Source organism: Chiloscyllium plagiosum, unplaced genomic scaffold (assembly GCF_037043375.1).
Source record: "Chiloscyllium plagiosum isolate Xiang-an unplaced genomic scaffold, Cpla_swu_hap1 HiC_scaffold_9, whole genome shotgun sequence".
NCBI lineage: Eukaryota > Metazoa > Chordata > Chondrichthyes > Orectolobiformes > Hemiscylliidae > Chiloscyllium > Chiloscyllium plagiosum.
This window is the reverse complement of record NW_028270147.1, coordinates 782421-804775: the sequence shown is the minus strand read 5'-3', so window position 1 is coordinate 804775 and position 22355 is coordinate 782421. Positions and strand designations below refer to the sequence as shown.

The 22355-nt window shown below is 45.4% G+C and overlaps 1 protein-coding gene across 7 annotated transcripts in view; it reads right to left on the bottom strand.

The window, feature by feature from the left end:
• Positions 1–3336: 3336 nt before the first annotated feature.
• Positions 3337–22355, bottom strand: part of col11a1a (collagen, type XI, alpha 1a) — a 490074-nt gene continuing 471055 nt past the window's right edge. For all 7 annotated transcript variants that reach the window (XM_087990322.1, XM_087990323.1, XM_087990324.1 and 4 more), the window contains 6 exons: positions 21396–21449; positions 14252–14501; positions 12106–12218; positions 9132–9200; positions 5615–5848; positions 3337–5503 (listed from right to left, as the gene is read on the bottom strand). In XM_087990322.1, the coding sequence (XP_087846448.1) occupies positions 5357–5503; positions 5615–5848; positions 9132–9200; positions 12106–12218; positions 14252–14501; positions 21396–21449 (867 nt within the window). In that variant the 3' untranslated portion in view covers positions 3337–5356. The remainder of the gene's footprint in view (positions 5504–5614; positions 5849–9131; positions 9201–12105; positions 12219–14251; positions 14502–21395; positions 21450–22355) is intronic.

Here is a 22355-nt window from a genome sequence, read left to right as displayed (position 1 = left end):
TCAGTGGAGTTGTTGACAGTGAGGAAGGATGTTGTTGTGGTTCTGTTCGCCGAGCTGGAAGTTTTTGTTGCAAACGTTTCGTCCCCTGTCTAGGTGACATCCTCGGTGCTTGGGAGCCTCCTGTGAAGCGCTTCTGTGGTATTTTCTCCGGCATTTATAGTGGCCTGTCCCTGCCGCTTTCGGTTGTCAGTTTCAGTTGTCCGCGGTAGTGGCCGGTATATTGGGTCCAGGTCGATGTGTTTGTTGATGGAGTTTATGGATGAGTGCCATGCTTCTAGGAATTCCCTGGCTGTTCTCTGTTTGGCTTGCCCTATAATGGTAGTGTTGTCCCAGTCGAATTCATGTTGCTGGGACTCATCCACAAGCATAGCACTCATCCACAAACTCCATCAACAAACACATCGACCTGGACCCAATATACCGGCCACTACAGCGGACAGCTGAAATTGACAACCGGAAGCGGCAGGGACAGGCCACAATAAATGCCGGAGGAAACACCACAGAAGCGCTTCACAGGAGGCTCCCAAGCACTGAGGATGTCACCTAGACAGGGGACGAAACGTTTGCAACAAAAATTTCCAGTTCGGCGAACAGAACCACAACAACAAGCACCCGAGCTACAAATCTTCACCCAAACTTTGAGGAAGGATGTGTCAGGTTACAGTGGGATATAGATAAGTTGCAGAGCTGGGCAGAAAGGTGGCAAATTGAGTTCAATGTAGGTAAGTGTGAGGTGATTCACTTTGGTATGAGTAACAAAAAGATGGGGTACTGGGCTAATGGTCGGATACTTGGTAGTGTGGATGAGCAGAGGGGTCTTGGTGTCCATGTACACAGATCTCTGAAAGTTGCCACCCACGTAAATAGTGCGGTGAAGAAGGCATATGGCGTACTGGCTTTTATTGGTAGAGGAATTGAGTTCCGGAGTCCTGAGGTCATGTTGCAATTGTATAAGACTCTGGAGTTTTGTGTGCAGTTTTTGGTCGCCATACTATAGGAAGGATGTGGAGGCACTGGAACGGGTGCAGAGGAGGTTTACCAGGATGTTGCCTGTTATGGTAGGAAGATCATATGAGGAAAGGCTGAGGCACTTGGGGCTGTTTTCATTGGAGAAAAGAAGGTTTAGGGGTGACTTGATAGAGGTGTACAAGATGATTAGGGTATTAGATAGGGTTGACCATGAGAACCTTTTTCCACGTATGGAGTCAGCTATTACGAGGGGGCATAGCTTTAAATTAAGGGGTGGTAGTTATAGGACAGATGTTAGGGGTAGATTCTTTACTCAGCGAGTCTTGAGTTCATGGAATGCCCTGCCAGTAGCAGTGGTGGACTCTCCCTCTTTATGGGCATTTAAACGGGCATTGGATAGGCATATGGAGGATAGTGGGCTAGTGTAGGTTAGGTGGGCTTGGACCGTCGCAACATCGAGGGCCAAAGGGCCTGTACTGCGCTGTATTTTTCTATGTTCTATAATGAACATCAGGGTGACTGGTTTATAATTTTGTCTCTACCTCCCTTTTCAGATAGTGGGGTTACATTAGCTACACTCCAATCTCTAGAACTTTTCCAAAGTATAAAAAATCTTGCAAGGTGAACATGAATGCATCCACTATTTCTAGAGCCACTTCCTGAAGTCCTCGGGATGTAGTTTATCAGGTTCTGGGGATTTTTCAGCCTTCATTCCCACCAATTCCCCCAACACTATTTCCCTCATAATACTGGTTTTCCTTCAGTTCCTCCCTGTGTTCCCTGAATACTGTTGTTGCCCTCTTTTGTTTTGCTTGGCCTGTAGTAACTGACTTCTAGCAGTGAGTGAGAGTTCCTCGAACTGCAACACAGGGGTGATCGAGGATAGTTCCTTACCTGCGATCTTTACTCATGAACATTCAAACCCAGGCCAGTGCTCACAGGTACCTCACCATACAAGTATACTTCAGGAGAGTTATAAGTGGCTTTTTTAATTGCTGTCCTTTATCCCTCAATGGGAAATCATAAAATGTGTGTGCAATTTGGGATATAATTCACAGATTATAGAAGATGGTGTACTCTGCTGCTACTGAGTGTCAGTGGTGGAGGAAGTGGATGCTTGTGGATATGGCACCAATCAAGTCAGCTGCTTTGTCCTGAATGGTGTCAAACTCCTTGAGTGTAGTTGGAGCCACACCCATCCAAGCAAACGGGGATCTACAAGTCGCACTGCAGAAATTCACCAAAGATCCTCAGACAGCACCTTCCAAAACTACATCTACTTCCGTCTAGAAGGACAAGGGCAGCAGATACATGGAAAACCACACCCTGCAAATTCCCCTCCAAGCCCCTCACCATCCCGATTTGGAAATACATTGCCATTATGTCAGTGCCACCAGATCAAAATCCAGGAACTCCCTTCTTCCAGGACATGGACTATAACAGTTCAAGGAGGCAGAACAGGGAAGCTCTGTATCCCTGTTTGAGCAGCTGACAAAGGTGGAACACTGTGGGCCTGTTTTGTATACAGTATTTCCCCTGGGTCTACTGAGCTGTGATGTCCCTGTCATTAAAGATGCCCCAGTTTATGAATCAGCAGTGGGGGGGCGGTCAGGCTGGTTGAGTTCGGCCAGGATCTGCAGTCTGTCTGGGCTAATCCCTCTCCCACACTGCTCCAGAGGGGGATGCTATACTCTCCGTGCTTGCGCTGTTTTTGGCAGGATCACAGTCTTTAGCTTATACATATCCAGGGGCGATCACACTGCCCACTCCCTCCACCTGACCCACAGCTGTTTGAGCAAAAGCTTCAAGAGCGTCATTGTCCCACCTATCCGCTCCACCCTCCTCTCTGACCTACCACCTTCTGTCAGGCTACTGTTTATGGAGGCTTGCTGTGTACTGTCATCTTTTCTATCAAAGCGACAATGATATTTCATACTGGATCGTGGTGTGTCATGGGAAGATGCCATAGAAATGCAAGTCTCCCTTTCCACTGGGAGCCTGTGATGTCAGCAATGGGACTGATTCAGGCGCTATACAGACGGGGGAGAACCAATGGAAAGAATTCAGGAGCAGGCTGTTCAGACATTTTTGAGATGGGACAGCTGGTTTGCAACGCAGAGTAATACTGATTGCACAGGTCCAACTCCTGTCTTGGTAAAGGTACTCTGTAGCCTTACCTCCCTCCCCTCCCCTCCCCTGAGGAGCAGGGACCCTCAGGATACACTCACTATCAGATGCATCTCTCCCTGTCTCTCTCTCTCTCTCTCTCTCTGTCCAATGAGCAAACTGTAGAGACGGCAGAAACTTTCATTTTAATAGCTTTACACACCCAAGCTGAGAAGAAGTGCTGAATCGTGCAATCCGATCGAAAGCTTTGAAAATTATTTTATTTTTATATAAACTTTTTTTAGTAAAATACAGAAAGTGATTTGCTACAGGTGTAGCAATACAACGTAACTGTAAATCTGAAAGCAGTTTGATTTTCTCATCTAACGCAAATCATTCTACAATTAATTTATACACCAACAGAAGACTGAATAAGATTGCCATGTGTGTTCTTCATAAATCTATATAAATAGGAAACCATTCAAGGAGGTATCTGTTTTTGATTGTAGTCTTTGACATGATTGATTTAGTTATAAAGCTGGGACTGAACTGGTGAGAAACCCCTCTCACTGTTAACTTGGAGGAAGTTTGTTGGTTCATTGTAAGCTCCTTACGTCAGATTGTTGTGAGGGCTTAGCCCAGGTTCTAAATTTCCCCACAACACCATGCTTACCCTGAGATTTCTCCGGTTTTAATTCAAACAAATTTCTACCAAGCTCCAAAAAAAATACTCTTTTAAAAAAGCAGAACTACCAAGGTAGACAAGACTTGACTTTTATTCATGAAATTCTCTTACTATTTTCCAGGTCGATATTTACAAACGTTGCTCTGGAAATGAGAGGAAAGGCAGTATTTCCATTTGAATCTCAAGTGTCACAGATTATTGGATGGAGTCTGAATACCAATCAACTTTGAAGGTTAATAGTTAACCAAACACTTCTTTTCAAGTCTTACATCGATCAGGAAACAAATTCCAAGATGGAAATTGTTAGAGAAGGAATTGCAAAATCCAATGTTAACAAACAATGAATGTGGAATTTTTGGATGTAAGTGGATCATTACTTACTTGTTTCTTAGCAATGAGTTAGAATCACATGACCTAGACATATTATGGTCTTTGCATGGCCTTTCATGAACAATGAGTTAAATAGTTTGTTTAAAGGGAGAGAGCAGCCCAGTCTAGCTTCTCCAGGCAGCACTTAGCTTTAATAAAAGGTGTCTCAAATAACCCATAGACCTCATGTTCCAACCACTGGAGAACCAATTTCTCTGCTTCAACTAAAGAGTGCCAAGCAAAGCAGAAAGATTGAGTGTTTTGAGGGGAGCACAGCAAGAGGCCAGGAGAATGCGTTCTTAAACGCAGGCTGTGTAAATCGCTGAGATTCACTGGAGAAGCCTGAACTTATCAAATGTAGATTAGTCAATTCTGCAAGTGCTTTTGACTCCATTTTACATCGTGGACATTTCAGAATCCAATGAAAATGTATAAATATAGCACCATAACACAGTGTCCTGCACCCTTTTGCAGAGTCAGTCTCCACAATTGGGCAAGTCGCTGTAAAAGGAGACATCAGCAGCATCCTAAAAGGAGCTGTCAGTTACAGGAGCATACAGTTCACTTCATCACCATGGGTGGCCCTTTTAAAGGAATTCTTCAATTGGCTTCGAGTTCCAATGATATTCACTTGGCCTCAGCTCAGCTCCCAGTTACATGTTAAAGAGCAGCATCTGTTCACACAAGTACAGTGCAGGAAAGAATACAGCTCATTCACAAGAGGCTAACATTTTATTTTGTTTCTTTCTAATTATTACAGTTTGCTTCTTGAGTTTCCAAAAAAAAGTTAAAAATGGCTCTTTAAAAAATGGCAGCTAGAGAGACACATGCAAGTTCTGAGAGTGGAAACAGATATAAATGGTATTTTACAATAAAATAATTACAGTTCATTAAAATACACCTTCAGACCACCTTGGCAACGTGTGTGAGCACCTTGAGTAGTCAGTTATACAGTTTCTGCCACTCTCTGTTGGCTGATGTTCTCCCTCCAGATTGGACCAAAGCTTTCCCTTTGGCAGCGATACAACTCCACACCATTGTACGTTCCTCTAGGATCCCCACAATAGGTTTAAGTCATGTGATTCTGACCCCACAAGGGCATTTAATAATTTCTAGATAATAGTACATACATACACAGTGAGAGAATGTTTACTCCATCCAGGATCAAAACTTGCACGTGTCTTGTAGTGGGTGGGTGCGATGAAGGTTTTGGTTTGTCTCAGTCTCTTAGCCCAGGAAACAAACAGGACCCACCTCAAATCCAAACTTCTGGTTCGTGTTGCCAAAGTCACTCACCAACAAGTCAATGATAGGCACTTGATCCACTTTTGGAGTGTTAATCTCGAGTACAGTCTTTTCTAAACCTTTCCGGAACTGAAAAAACAACAACATAGATATTTACAGCCTCAGCACAGGATAAAATCTGAGTTGAACAGAGACTTAAACTTTATACAGTCTTACACAGACCAATCATACAGCACTCACCATACAACCATCTGAGATGGCTTTGATGTACAGATTATTATCATGTGACATCTCCTCGTCATTGGAACCCAGGAATCGGAGTGCCTTATCGTAGCTGTCTGAGGCTGCATCGTACCAGGCCACGGAGTTCTGACAGTTATATGTGAGATTCTGCCTTGCAGAGGCACTCAACAGCTTCAGGAATGTCATTTGAACCAAGTTAATCGGCTCACCCTGGGCGTCCACATATGCCAGCTGTGAAAGGAGCACGGAGACAAGAGTTTAAATTATTCTCAGAAATCAGTGGAATTAGGAAATCAACATTTAAAACACACAGCTCTCATTCGCTCTGCTTTAGAACATAGAACATAGAACATAGAACAATACAGCACAGAACAGGCCCTTCGGCCCACGATGTTGTGCCGAACATTTGTCCTAGCTTAAGCACCTATCCATGTACCTATCCAATTGCCGCTTAAAGGTCGCCAATGATTCTGACTCTGCCACTCACACAGGCAGCGCATTCCATGCCCCCACCACTCTCTGGGTAAAGAACCCACCCCTGACATCTCCCCTATACCTTCCACCCTTCACCTTAAATTTATGTCCCCTTGTAACACTCTGTTGTACCCGGGGCAAAAGTTTCTGACTGTCTACTCTATCTATTCCTCTGATCATCTTATAAACCTCTATCAAGTCACCCCTCATCCTTCACCGTTCCAATGAGAAAAGGCCGAGCACTCTCAACCTATCCTCGTACGACCTATTCTCCATTCCAGGCAACATCCTGGTAAATCTTCTCTGCACCCTCTCCAAAGCTTCCACATCTTTCCTAAAGTGAGGCGACCAGAACTGCACACAGTACTCCAAATGTGGCCTAACCAAGGTCCTGTAGAGCTGCAACATCACCTCACGACTCTTGAATTCAATCCCTCTGCTAATGAACGCTAATACATCATAGGCCTTCTTACAAGCTCTATCCACCTGAGTGGCAACTTTCAAAGATCTATGAACATAGACCCCAAGATCCCTCTGTTCCTCCACCTTACTAAGAACCCTACCGTTAACCCTGTATTCCGCATTCTTATTTGTCCTTCCAAAATGGACAACCTTACACTTGACAGGGTTGAACTCCATCTGCCACTCCTCAGCCCAGCTCTGCATCATATCTAAGTCCCTTTGCAGCCAACAACAGCCCTCCTCACTATCTACAACTCCATCAATCTTCGTATCATCTGCAAATTTACTGACCCACCCATCGACTCCCTTTTCCAAATCATTAATAAAAATTACAAACAGCAGAGGACCCAGAACTGATCCCTGTGGAACTCCACTTGTAACTGGGCTCCAGGCTGAATATTTACCATCTACCACCACTCTCTGACTTCGACCGGTTAGCCAGTTTTCTATGCAACTGGCCAAATTTCCCACTATCCCATGCCTCCTGACTTTCCACATAAGCCTACCATGGGGAACCTTATCAAATGCCTTACTAAAATCCATGTACACTACATCCACTGCTCTACCCTCATCCACATGCTTGGTCACCTCCTCAAAGAATTCAATAAGACTTGGAAGGCAAGACCTACCCCTCACAAATCCGTGCTGGCTGTCCCTAATCAAGTAGTGTCTTTCCAGATACTCATAAATCCTATCCCTCAGTACCCTTTCCATTACTTTGCCTGCCACCGAAGTAAGACTAACTGGCCTGTAATTCCCGGGGTTATCCCTATTCCCTATTTTGAACAGGGGCACAACATTCGCCACTCTCCAGTCCTCTGGTACCACCCCCGTTGACAGTGAAGACGAAAAGATCATTGCCAACGGTTCTGCAATTTCCTCTCTTGCTTCCCACATAATCCTAGGATATATCCGTCAGGCCCGGGGGACTTGTCTATCCTCAAGTTGTTCAAAATGTCCAACACATCTTCCTTCCTAACAAGTATCTCTTCTAGCTTACCAGTCCGTTTCACACTCTCCTCTTCAACAATACGGTCCCTCTCGTTTGTAAATACTGAAGAAAAGTACTCATTCAAGACCTCACTTATCTCTTCCGACTCAATACACAGTCTCCCACTACTGTCCTTGATTGGACCTACCCTCGTTCTCGTCATTCTCATGTTTCTCACATACGCATAAAATGCCTTGGGGTTATCCTTGATCCTACCTGCCAAAGAATTTTCATGCCCTCTCTTAGCTCTCCTAATCCCTTTGTTCAGCTCCCTTCTGGCTATCCTGTATCCCTCCACTGCTCTGTCTGAACCCTGTTTCCTCAACCTTATGTAAGCCTCCTTCTTCCTCTTTACAAGACATCTCCTTCGTCAACCAAGGTTCCCTCACACGACCATCTCTTTCCTGCCTGACAGGTACATACATATCAAGGACAAATCGTATCTGTTCCTTGAAAAAGAACGGTGGCACAGTGGTTAGCACTGCTGCCTCACAGCGCCAGAGACCCGGGTTCAATTCCCGACTCAGGCGACTGACTGTGTGGAGTTTGCACGTTCTCCCCGTGTCTGCGTGGGTTTCCTCCGGGTGCTCCGGTTTCCTCCCACAATCCAAAAAAATGTGCGGTTCAGGTGAATTGGCCATGCTAAATTGCCCGGAGTGTTAGGTTAAAGGGGTAAATGTAGGGGTATGGGTGGGTTGTGCTTCGGCGGGTCGGTGTGGACTTGTTGGGCCGAAGGGCCTGTTTCCACACTGTAAGTAATCTAATCTAATCTAAATCTAAAAAGTTCCACATTTCCACGACATCCTTCCCTGACAGCCTATGCTCCCAACTTATGCTCCTCAGATCCTGTCTTACAGCATCGTATTTACCCTTCCCCCAATTGTAAAACCTACGCTGTTGCACGCACCTATCTCTCTCCATAACCAAGGTGAAAGTCACAGAATTGTGGTCACCATCACCAAAATGTTCACCCACTAACAAGCCCATCACTTGTCCTGGTTCGTTACCAAGTACCAAATCCAATATGGCCTCCCCTCTGGTTGGACAATCTACATACTGAGTTAGAAAAGCTTCCTGGACACACTGCACAAACACTGCCCCGTCCAATCTACTTGATCTAAAGACCTTCCAATCAATATTTGGGAAGTTGAAATCGCCCATGACAACTACCCTGTGGCTTCTGCACCGTTCCAAAATCTGTTTCCCAATCTGTTTCTCCATATCTCTGCTGCTATTGGGGGGCCTATAGTAAACACCCAACAAGGTGACTGCACCTTTCCTATTTCTGACTTCAGCCCATACTACCTCTAAAGGCAGATCCCCCTCGAACTGCCTTTCTGCAGCCGTTATACCATTTCTAATTAGCAACGCCACCCCCCCTCCTTTTTTACCACCCTCCCTAATCTTACTGAAACATCTGTAACCAGGAACCTCCAACAACCATTCCTGTCCCTCTTCTATCCCTGTTTCCATGATGGCCACAACATCGCAATCCCTGTTGCAGTGAATTGTCTAACTTAAAGCTACAGGTTCAATCAGACAATAAACAAAGAGAATAACGAACAATTTCCGACAAGTAAAACTGACCAGTTTTCCTCTCTTGAACTCACTGAACCAGGAGCCAGGAGTTTCCTTGGGCCAGGGAGAGATTCGAACCTGCAACATAAGGAACAGATGTCTGATTACGTGAACAAAACTCATCGATCCAAGTCAGGAAATTAAACCATGATGTTAGGAGAAAAATTCCAATATGTGATAGTCACAGAGAAACATAGAACATAGAACATTACAGTACAGTACAGGCCCTTCGGCCTTCGATGTTGCGCTGACCTGTGGAACCAATCTGAAGCTCATCTAACCTACACTATTCCATTCTCATCCGTATGTTTATCCAATAATCATTTAAATGCCCTTACAGTTGGCGAGTCTACTACTGTTGCAGGCAGGGTGTTCCATGCCCCTACTACTTTGAGTAAAACTGACATCTGTCCTATGTCTATCACCCCTCAATTTAAAGCTGTCTCCTTGTGCTAGCCATCATCATCCGATTCTCTTATATATCTCAATTAAGTCACTTCACAACCTTCTTCTCTCTAACTAAAACAGCCTCAAGTCCCTCAGCTTTTCCTCATAAGACCTTCCCTCCATACCAGGCAACATTCTGGTAAATCACCTCTGCACCCTTTCCAAATCTTCCACATCCTTCCTATAATGCAGTGACCAGAACTGTATGCAATACTCCAAGTGTGGCTGCACTAGAGTTTTGTACAGCTGCAGCAGAACCTCATGGCTCTGAAACTCAATCCCTCTCCCAATAAAAGCTAACACACCGTATGCCTTCTTAACAACCCTATCAATCTGGGTGGCAACTTTCAGGGATCTATGTACCTGGACACCGCGATCTCTCTGCTCATCTACACTACCAAGAATTTTAACATTAGCCCAGTACTCTTTATTCCTGTTGCTCCTTCCAAAGTGAATCACCTCACACCTTTCTGCATTAAGCTCCATTTGCCACCTCTCAGCCCAGCTCTGCAGCTTATCTATGTCCCTCTGTCATCTGCAACATCCTTCCGCACTGTCCACAACTCCACTGACCTTAGTTAATTTGTAAATTTACAAACCCATCCTTCTACATCATCATCTAGATCATATATTAAAAAATGACAAACAGCAGTGGCCACAAAAGAGATCCTTGTGGCACACCACTAGTAACCGAACCCCAGGATGAACATGTCCCATCAATCACCCCCCTCTGTCTTCTTTCAGCTAGCCAATTTCTGATCCAGACCGCTAAATCACCTTCAATGCCATGCCTCTATTTCGTGCAATAACCTATTGTGGGCAACCTTATCAAACACTTTACTGAAATCCATATACACCACATCAGCTGCTTTACCCTCATCCACCTGTTTGGTCACCTTCTCAAAGAACTCAGTAAGGTTTGTGAGGCACCACCTACCCTTGACTATCCCTAATCAACTTATTCCTCTCTAAATGATTATAAATCCTATCTATTATAACCCTTTTCAACACTTTACCCACAACCGAAGGAAGGTTCACAGGTCTATAATGACCAGGATTGTCTCTACTCCCTCTCTTGAACAAGGGGACAACATTTGCTACCCTCCAGTCTTCTCGGCCTCCGCTAATAAAGACAAGAACATTATTTGCAATTCACTAATTTTCTGGCGCCTCCCTGAGTTCAGAGAAAACTGGAAGATGGTGGTCAGTGTCTTTGCAAATTCTCCCCTCACTTCCCTCAAAATCCTTGGATGTATCTTAGCCAGTTCTGGTAGCTTGTCAAGGTTAAGTGCCAACGATCTAACCAAGACATTATTCTCATTAATTTTGATTTCTACTCATGACAGAGTTTTACAAAGACGGATGCAGAGGATTCATTAGCTTTTATTGGGAGAGGGATTGAGTTTCAGAACCATGAGGTTATGGTACAGCTGTACAAAACACTGGTGCGGCTGCACTGAAGTATTGTGTACAGTTCTGGTCACCACATTATAAGAAGGATGTGGAAGCTTTGGAAAGGGTGCAGAGGAGATTTACTAGGATGTTGCCTGGTATGGAGGGAAGGTCTTATGAGGAAAGGCTGAGGGACGTGAGGCTGTTTTCGTTAGAGAGAAGAAGGTTGAGAGGTGGCTAGATTGAGACATATAAGATAATCAGAGAGTTAGATAGGGTGGACAGGGACAGCCTTTTTCCTTGGATGGTGATAGCTAGCACGAGGGGACATAGATTTGAATTGAGGGGTGATAGATATGGGACAGATGTCAGAGGTAGCTTCTTTACTCAGCGTGGAATGCACTACCTGCAACAGTAGTAAACTAGCCAACTTTAAGGACATTTAAATGGTCATTGGATAAACATATGGATGATAAGGAAATAGTGAAGGTTAGATGGGCTTCAGATTGGTTTCACAGGTCAGCGCAACATCGAGGACCGAAGGGCTTGTACTGCGCTGTAATGTTCTATGTTCTATGTACCTCAGCCACGACCCTGTCTGTAAATGTGCCATTTGGTCTCTCATCAGCCTGATTCCTCCTTTAGCCTACCTCTTACTGTTTCTATGCCCATTGAAGATTTTGGGATTTCCCTTTTGTTAGCTGCTCGTCTTTTCTCATAATTCTTCTTTGTTTCTCCTATCGGCTTTTTCACACCAACCATTCCCCCAAACCTTTAATATTCCTGTTGATTCAAAATCGTACTTATTGCCTTGCTGTGATTCAGTGAGTTGTATCGGGTCCTGGGCGTTAATGTGGGCTGAGTTTTAAAGATGGCTGGACATACTGAAATTGCAGAGAGCACAGCAATGGGATGTTTGAGCTTCATAAATGGAGACGTTGAGCAGGGAGCTGATTGCTAGGGCACAGTGAGAGGATTATTTCCTGCTTGTGGTCACTATCCCTTTGTGCTGAAATCACTCTCTGGTTCCATGAAGCTGGGAGTGGGATGAATGGATAGTTCTTTGACAGATCTAGTATGGGTGGGATCAGCTGAATGCCGTGCTCCTGAGCTGATGGTTTGTATGAAATAATGAAGTACTCACGCCATCAGATTTCCTGTCGGGATAGATACAGGTCTCGCCTCCACTGGTGAAGTTGCAGTACACCTTGAAGGAATCTCCATAGCAACCTTGGTTTGGATCAATCCAATATTCACCTGATGGGGAGTAGAGACAGAAAGACACATCCTTACAGTGTGAGAATGATTCGACTGCCTGCACAGCCCCATCAGCAACAAAATGTAGCAGAACATTCCAGAAACATAAAGCAAGCTCAACATACAGAAAAATATCCAATTTCCAGCAATGAAACAAGCCATTCAGCCCATCTGCCCCAAGTGTCCCACATTCCCATTTCCACAGGGGTGGGGGAGGAGAGAATCCCACAATCTCTCTCTAATCTCTTGGTGAAGAATGTTTTCCTGAACTCCTGATTGGATTTATTAGGAATCATCTTACAATTATGGCTTCTAATTTTAAACTCCTCCACATTTCACATCATCCACCCTTTCAATTCAATTTTTAAATTTAAAAGCTCACTCAACTCTCGTGACACAATTCTAAAGAAAACTAATCCCTCTCTTTCAACCTCCCTGATTGAAATCTTCTAGCTTGGTGATCTTTTTGTGAATTTTCCCTGTGTCTTCTCTAGTACCCCTCTGTCCTCAGTCCTTGTGATTTATAAACATAATCACTGCTCTTTCAGTGTCACTGGGTCAAACTCCTGGAATTCTCTGCCTAAGGGTCAATCGATAGCATATGAATTGAATTGTCATTAACGTGAAAGAGAACCCCAAAACCAGCCAGCACTTTGTAAATAGTTAACAGATGGCAAGAGGAGTGGGTGTGATCTGGGACAAGGAGGGTGCTGCATAGGGCAGGACTGGAATATTTAATGAGCACGTTGTCTCAGTGTTAATGATGGGGAGGTGCCGGTGTTGGACTGGGGTTAGCAAAGTCAGAAGTCACATGACACCAGGTTATAGTCCAACAGGTTTATTTGAAATCCCAAGCTTTCAGAGCATTGCTCCTTCATCAAGTGAAGTAGAGGGACTCAGCAAGTGGTGAGTTCATGGAATGCCCTGCCAGTAGCAGTGGTGGACTCACCCTCATTATGGGCATTTAAGCGGGCATTGGATAGGCATATGGAGGATAGTGGGCTAGTGTAGGTTAGGTGGGCTTGGATCGGCGCAACATCGAGGGCCGAAGGGCCTGTACTGCGCTGTATTCTTCGATGTTCTATGTTCTATGCTCAGACACAGACTTTATAGGCAGAGAGATAATGGCAAGACAATTCCAGTAATTAAGAGCATCAAAAGATACCACAAATGGTGTGAATGGAGGGTCGATCATTGCTATTCAGCTATTGACACCCTACTCACACCATCTGACTGTCTCATGATGACCTCCAGTATTGGGGAAAAATCCATCTGGGTCACTCATGGCTGACATGTGGCTCCAAACCCATGGGACTGTGGTTTACTTTTAACCCTACTCTGAAATGGTCCCATTCTAGGGCAGTGAGGATGTACAGTAATACTCAAACCCTAGATGTAGGGAAAGAAGAACAAAAAGCAATGAACTATAATCACACTATACAAAACTATTTGGAAGAACTAACTATTTGGTAGAATCTTACATACCCTCTGGGCAATTAGGAATGTTGAATGCTGCACTGTCCAGCAACACCCACATTCTTTAATTTATTACAAAAAACTGGAAGTTATTTTTGCATTTCAGGATATCCTTGGAATAACAAACAGTTTTAGACATGAGCAGGACCCAATAGTGTCTGAGGTCCAGAACATTCTTCCACAAAAATGGGGGTGTGCAAACAGGGGGTCAATCAAGCTTTTAAGACCAAGATGGTGGATTTTTGTGGAGTTAGAAAAATGGAGCCAAGCAGATAGAAATTGTTAAGAGTCATAGAGTCATACAGCATAAAAGAGGCCCTTAAACCCATTGAGTCTGTGCTGACCCCTCTCTATAGGCCTTTATATTAAGATGTAGATGAGTCACCATCTAATGGACTGGAGTGTGTGTGTTGCTGAATGGCCTCTCCTCGTCCCTGTGTGTGTTGGAGTAAGATCAGGGGAAGGGTCTCCACTTTTCTCTGGGAATGGTGGCACAGGCTCAAAGGGCTGAATGGCCTGTCTGTAACGGTGCTAGATACTGAAGGAGCTCCACTCACCGTCTGGGAAGTCTGGATGAGACAGCTGCAGGTCCTTACAGGTCCGGCCAGGGTTGCTGCGTGTTCCCATTGGATTCTTCATTCGATCAACTTCCATTTTCAAGTTATCAAGGGAGCCAAAGATGTCCTCCATCCCATTGGTGTAATCGAGAATGTTGTCAGCCTCATCAGCCTGGATCCCGTCAGAAGATCTCCGTGTTTTCTTTGGAGTCCGGATTGGCAATGGCTGAATGACCTCACCAGGAGGGCCCTTGAATGATCAAATGGAATAGTGAGACAATCACACCCTTTGAGTGGATCACATCCTCCCCCGAGTGAACCAATCCCAATGCCAGGATTGATGTGCTGCCTGAAGAAGTGGGTCGGGGGGGGGGGGGGGGGCGGGGGGGAGGGGGTGGCAGATTCAATAACAACTTTTAAAAATGATTCAGGGAAATGCAGGACAGTGGGTTAGTTTATAGGGAAAGAGCAAAGGGGAGTGAGATTAATTGAAGATACCGTTCAAGGAGTTTGCACAGAGAATGGCCTCTTGCTGTGCAGCATGTTGAGTGTGAGTTAGAATCACACAGAGTGACTGCCTTGCCTGGTGTTCCCTTCAATGAAGAGGGTGAACCAGCTGTTGACTCTGATCCTGCATTTTGGATGAACACGTTAAACTGACCTCGTGGATGTTATCTGTCCCAGTTACTGTCATTGTGGTCAGGTCAGCACTGACAAATAGCAGAATCCCGAGAGCTGAGGGGAGGTGATGGCCCGGTGGTATTATCATGAGACTACACAGTCATTCTCACAGAATCATACCCTACAGACAATGTCCCAGACACCACCATCACCATCCCTGGTCAAGCCCTGTCCCACCGGCAGGACAGACCTAACAGAGGTGTGGGAAAATGGGATACAGGGAGGGATGGAGTTGCCCTAGGGGTCCTCAAACCTGACTCTGCACCTCAATAAGTCACATAGCTTCAGATTAAACCTGGACAAGGAAACCTCTTGCTGACTACCATGTATTGTCTTCTCGTGACTGATGGGTTAGTACTCCGTGTTAGAGGGAGTGAGGACGGCAGATGCTGGATATCAGAGTTGAAGAGTGTGGTGCTGGAAAAACACAGCCAGTTAGGCAGCATCTGAGGAGGAGATTCGACAAGAGTCAGGCATAAGCCCTTCCTCAGGAATGTGGCCCTCCATGTTGGACAACACTTGGTTGAAGCCCTGAGGGGGGCAAGGGCACAGAATGTACTCTGAGGGGGACGGGGGGGAATCCCAATGTCCATCACCAAGAGTGACTCAGCAGCAGCATCACTGATCGAGCTGGTTGGGTCCTAAAGGATACCGCTGCTAGACTGGGTCAGTGACAGGTGGTGAGTGAACCAACAAGAGGGAAAAAACAAACTTGACCTCATCTTTACCAATCTGCCATCTGCAGATATATCTGTCCATTACTGTATGTGACCACTGCACAGTCTTTGTGGAGATGAAGTCCCGTCTTCACATTGAGAATACCCTCCATCGTGTTGTGTGGCACTACCACCGTGCTAAACAGGACAGACTTCAAACAGATCGAGCAACTCAAGACTGGGCATCCATGAGGCACTGAGGGCCACCAACAGCAGCAGAACTGTACTCCAGCACAATCTGTAACCTCATGACCTGGCATATCCCCCACTCAACCATTACCCTGGTTCTACTGCTCCTTGGATGCTGCCTGAACTGCTGTGCTTTTCCAGCATCACTCTAATCTAGAACCCTGGTTCAATGGAGAGTGCAGGAGGGCATGCCAGTAACAGCACCAGGCATACCTGAAGATGGGTGTCAACCTGGTGACAACACCAATCAGGACTACTTGCCAAACAGCATAAGCAGCAAGTGATTGACAGAATTAAGTAATCCCACAATCAACAGATCAGATCTAAGCTCTGTAATTATGCCCACATCCAGTCATGAATGGTGGTGGACAATTAAACAACTCATTGGAGGAGGAAGCACCACAAATACCTCCATCCTGAATGATGGAGGATCCCAGCACATCAGTGCGAAAGGCTAAAGCATTGACAACAATTTTCAGCCAGAAGTGCTGAGTGGATGATCCATCTCGGGCTCCTCTGATAGTCCACAGCATCACAGATACCAGTGTCGAGTCAATTTGATTCACTCCATGTGATGTCAAGAAACAGTTGGAAACACTGTATACTGCAAAGGAAACAGACCCTTCGATCCAAGTCTTTCCTTCTGACCAGATATCCCAACCAAATCTAGTCCCACCTGCCAGCACCCGGTCCATATCCCTCCAAACCCTTCCTATTCATATACCCATCCAGATGCTTTTTAAATGTAGCAATTGTACCAGCCTCTACCACATCCTCTGGCAGCTCATTCCATACATGTACCACCCTCTGCGTGAAAATGCTGCCCCTTAGGTCTCTTTTATATCTTTCCCCTCTCACCCTAAACCTATGCCCTCTAGTTCTGGACTCCCCCACCCCAAGGAAAAGACTTTGTCTATTTATCCTATCCATGCCCCTCAATTTCGTGAACCTTTATAATGTCACCCCTCAGCCTCCGACGCTCCAGGGAAAACAGCCCCAGCCTGTTCAGCCTCTCCCTACAGCTCAAATCCTCCAACCCTGGCAACATCCTTGTAAATCCTTTTTGAACCCTTTCATGTTTAACAACATCCTTCTAATAGGAAGGAGACCAGAATTGCACGCAATATTCCAACAGCGGCCTAACCAATGTCCTGTACAGCCGCAACATGACCTCCTAACTCCTGTACTCAATATTCTGACCAATAAAGGAAAGCATACCAAACGCCTTCTTCACTATCCTATCTACCTGCGACTTCACTTTCAAGGAGCTATGAACCTGCACTCCAAGGTCTCTTTGTTCAGCAACACTCCCTAGGACCTTACCATTAAGTGTATAAGACCTGCTATGATTTGCTTTCCCAAAAAGAAGCACCTTGCATTTATCTAAATTAAACTCCATCTGCCACTCCTCAGCCCATTGGCCCATCTAGTCAAGACCCTGTTGTAATCTGAGGTAACCCTCTTCGCTGTCTACTACACAAGTTGAATGTCTTGTAAAGAGGAAGAAGGAGGCTTACATAAGGTTGAGGAAACAGGGTTCAGACAGAGCGTTGGAGGGATACAGCATAGCCAGAAGGGCCCTGAAGAAAGGGATTAGGAGAGCCAAGAGAGGGATGAAAAATCTCTGGCGGATAGGATCAAGGATAACCCAAAGGCATTTTATGTGTATGTGAGAAACATGAGAATGACGAGAACGAGGGTAGGTCCAATCAAGGACAGTAGTGGGAGACTGTGTATTGAGTCAGAAGAGATAGGAGAGGTCTTGAATGAGTACTTTTCTTCAGTATTTACGATTGAGAGGAACCGTATTGTTGAAGAGGAGAGTGTGAAACGGACTGGTAAGCTAGAGGAGATACATGTTAGGAAGGAAGATGTGTTGGACATTTTGAACAACTTGAGGATAGACAAGTCCCCCGGGCCTGATGGGATATATCCTAGGATTATGTGGGAAGCAAGAGAGGAAATTGCAGTACCGTTGGCAATGATCTTTTCATCTTCACTGTCAACGGGGGTGGTACCAGGGGACTGGAGAGTGGCGAATGTTGTGCCCCTGTTCAAAAAAGGGAATAGGGATAACCCCGGGAATTACAGGCCAGTTAGTCTTACTTCGGTGGTAGGCAAAGTAATGGAAAGGGTACTGAGGGATAGGATTTATGAGTATCTGGAAAGGCACTACTTGATTAGGGACAGCCAGCATGGATTTGTGAAGGGTAGGTCTTGCCTTACAAGTCTGATTGAATTCTTTGAGGAGGTGACCAAGCATGTGGATGAGGGTAGAGCAGTGGATGTAGTATACATGGATTTTAGTAAGGCATTTGATAAGGTTCCCCATGGTAGGCTTATGCGGAAAGTCAGGAGGCATGGGATAGAGGGAAATTTGGCCAATTGGATAGAAAACTGGCTAACCAGTCGAAGTCAGAGAGTGGTGGTAGATGGTAAATATTCAGCCTGGAGCCCAGTTACAAGTGGAGTTCCGCAGGGATCAGTTCTGGGTCCTCTGCTGTTCGTAATTTTTATTAATGACTTGGATGAGGGAGTCGATGGGTGGGTCAGTAAATTTGGAGATGATACGAAGATTGGTGGAGTTGTGGATAGTGAGGAGGGCTCTTGTCGGCTGCAAAGGGACTTGGATATGATGCAGAGCTGGGCTGAGGAGTGGCAGATGGAGTTCAACCCTGTCAAGTGTAAGGTTGTCCATTTTGGAAAGACAAATAAGAATGCAGAATACAGGGTTAACGGTAGGGTTCTTAGTGAGGTGGAGGAACAGAGGGATCTTGGGGTCTATGTTCATAGGTCTTTGAAAGTTGCCACTCAGGTGGATAGAGCTTGTAAGAAGGCCTATGGTGTATTAGCGTTCATTAGCAGAGGGATTGAATTCAAGAGTCGTGAAGTGATGTTGCAACTGTACAGGACCTTGGTTAGGCCACATTTGGAGTACTGTGTGCAGTTCTGGTCGCCTCACTTTAGGAAAGATGTGGAAGCTTTGGAGAGGGTGCAGAGAAGATTTACCAGGATGTTGCCTGGAATGGAGAATAGGTCGTACGAGGATAGGTTGAGAGTGCTAGGCCTTTTCTCGTTGGAACGGCGAAGGATGAGGGGTGACTTGATAGAGGTTTATAAGATGATCAGAGGAATAGATAGAGTAGACAGTCAGAAACTTTTTCCCCGGGTACAACAGAGTGTTACAAGGGGACATAAATTTAAGGTGAAGGGTGGAAGGTATAGGGGAGATGTCAGGGGTGGGTTCTTTACCCAGAGAGTGGTGGGGGCATGGAATGCGCTGCCTGTGGGAGTGGTAGAGTCAGAATCTTTGGTGACCTTTAAGCGGCAATTGGATAGGTACATGGATGGGTGCTTAAGCTAGGACAAATGTTCGGCACAACATCGTGGGCCGAAGGGCCTGTTCTGTGCTGTATTGTTCTATGGTCTACACCTCCGATTTTGGTGTCATCTGCAAATTACTAACTTTACCTCTTATGGTCACATCCAAATCATTTACATAAATGATGAAAAGTAGAGGACCTAGCACCAAGCCTTGTGGTACTCCACTGGTCACAAGCTGTTCCAGCACAGTTACAACACTGACATCTACTCGACAATGTGAAAGATTGCCCAGAGGAGAGGGGAGAGTGACAGCCCTTATCAAGGCTGCATTCGACCGAGTGTGGCATCAAGGAGCCCTGGCAAAACTAGGTATCCAACAGCAAACTCTCTTGTGGTTGGAGTCATACCTAACACATAGGAAGATGGCTGTGATTGTGGAGGGTCAGTCATCTCAGCTCCAGGACATCTCTGCAGGAGACCCTCAGGGTAGTGTCCTCGGCCCAACAATCTTCAGCTGCTTCATCAATGACCTTCCCTTCATCATAAGGTCAGAGGTAGGGATGTTCGCCAGTGATTGCACAGTGTTCAGCACCATCTGCAACTCCTCAGATGCGGAAGCAGTCCATGTTCAAATGCAACAAGATCTGGACAATATCCAGGCTTGGGCTGACATGTGGCAAGTAACATTCATGCCACACAAATGCCAGGCTGTGACCATCACCAATAAGAGACAATCTAACCATCATCTTTTAACATTCAATGGTGCTACCACCACCGAATCCCCTATTATTAACATCCTGGGGGTAACCATTGACCAGAAAGTCAATTAGACATACCATGTAAACACAGTGGCTACATGAACAGATCAGAGACTAGGAATAGTGTGGTAAGTAGCTCCCCTCCTCACTCCCCAAACCCTGTTGACTATCTACAAGGCACAAGTCAGGAATGTGATGGGATTTGCCATTTACTTGGATGAGTGCAGCTCCAACAACACTCAAGGAGTTTGAAACCATCGAAGGCAGAGCAGCCATTTGATTGGCACCACATCGACAAGCAGCCTGTTCCTCCCCCACCCAAGCTCAGCAGCAGCAGTGTGTACTATCTACAAAATGCACTGCAGAAATTCACCAAAGATCCTCAGTCTGCACTTTTTAAACCCATGACCACTTCCAACTAGAAAGTCAAGGGCAGCAGATTCATGGGAACACCACCCCTTGCAAAATTCCTGGAAATGCCTCCCTAAGGGCATTTCAAATCAACCTACAGCACATGGACTGCAGCGGTTCAAGAAGGCAGCTCACCCCCACCTTCTCAAGGGGCAACTAGGGCTGGGTAATAAATACTGGCCCAGCCAGTGACACCCACATCCCACATCCCACAAATGAATAAATATAAACCGAGTATCATGCTCACTTCAGACAGCGGTAAAGAGTTACCCAAGTTCCCACGTGCACCAGGACTGCAGCTTGTCTCTGTGAAGGACAGTGGTGAACCAGATGGGTTTTTAATGGCACCACCACAGCTTTACTGAGAGCAGGGGATTACAAGTTGTTGTAATTCTCAGCACAGTGCGCAGACCTCTCTTCACCCACCACACCCACTGTAGGGTGGTTGTCAACTCATTGACCTGAAACCTGGCTTCACTACTGAACATTACGGCGGGGGGGGGGGGAGCCTGGATCACACCCATCCTCCGCTGAGCCCTCCATATCCACCAACCTTCAAATACAACAGTGATGAGGAAGGTGGTGGGGGGTGTATGTGAACATGATTTCCAGCATATTGTCTTGGCTCTTAATCTGTGATCGATCTAATTCCCATCTCCAGAGGTTTCAAATTTCAGAGGATAAGATGGATATTGCACTTTGGAATTTCTAGGTAAGGATTTTCGAGGCCAGGCTGGGCTGAGAAATTGTGTTAATTTGATATTGATTAAAACATTACAAATCGGTGCTTAGCAAAATGGATGGATTTTCTGGCATTGCTCTATAAACAGTTAGCGGCAGGGACTGAGTTCTGGGCAATTTAAAATTATTCAAATTCTTTCATTACAACAAGGATCACACATTAAACTATTTCATTGGTTGTGACAAGCTTTGGGACAGCTTGAGATTCTGACAAGTGCTATAGAAATGCAGGTCCTGTTTTTCACTTTCTGTTGAGTAAGTTCCTGGATCAACATTTCAGCCAATCCATATCCATACTGTTTCCCACAGCTGCTCATCACTTACAGGAGGCCCAGGAGGTCCCATCAATCCAGTGTCTCCTTTCTGCCCAGCAGGACCCTGAAAACAAGAAGAAAGACTTAGCAACACAAGACACTGCCTAGGAAGCTCTCACTGTCCCTCACACACTCTCTCGCCCACACTTCCTCTGGTGCTCATGCTCTCTCTCTCTCACTCACTCATGGCCTTTCTCTCTTTCTTGCTCACACTCACTCTTTCTGTCTCAGTCTCTGTCTCTCAGTCACGCTCACTCTGTCTCTCATGGTCTTTCTCTCTCGTTCACAGCCTTTGTCTCTGTCTCCCTCTCTCTCTCTCTCACACACACACACACACACTCTCTCTCTCTCTGTCTTGCTCACAGTTAACTACAGACAGATTCACAATCTCAGAAAGACTGTGGACTATTAAAAATGTCAAAGGGACATAGGAATGTAAGTCCTAGCCCCATTATGTGCTGGTCTGGGAATCAGGAGAACTGGGACAGGGAAGAAGCTGAAGCACTGCACAACCAATTGAATGTAGGGTAGTCAGTTTAAATAGTTTGTATTTAGACTGTCGAGTGATTTAACCTTCATCATGGGAGTCCCAGACTGATGGAGATAAATGCTGTTGAAATGTGGAGAAGGTCTGTTTATTTGCTGTTATCTAAAGCCTTTTTAAATATCCTGATCTTTAAAACATCAAGACAGACAGACTGGATCTGTTACAGAGAATTGATTAAACAGCTTCTGCTGGACTGCTTTAATTAACAGGCCATCCGGTGTTGGTTAGAAAAGGACAATAACATTTGTAGCTTCAATCGAGTACCTTTTTAACATTTCCCTGGGGGATATTAGATCATTATGAATGTTTTATTATGTTTCAAAAGCTGCAATTATCTCAACAGAAAGTTATGAGTTCACAGCTTATTGACAAGTTAAAAAAGGCTACTAAAAGATTAGCTGTCTTTGGTGTGGGGCCTGAATG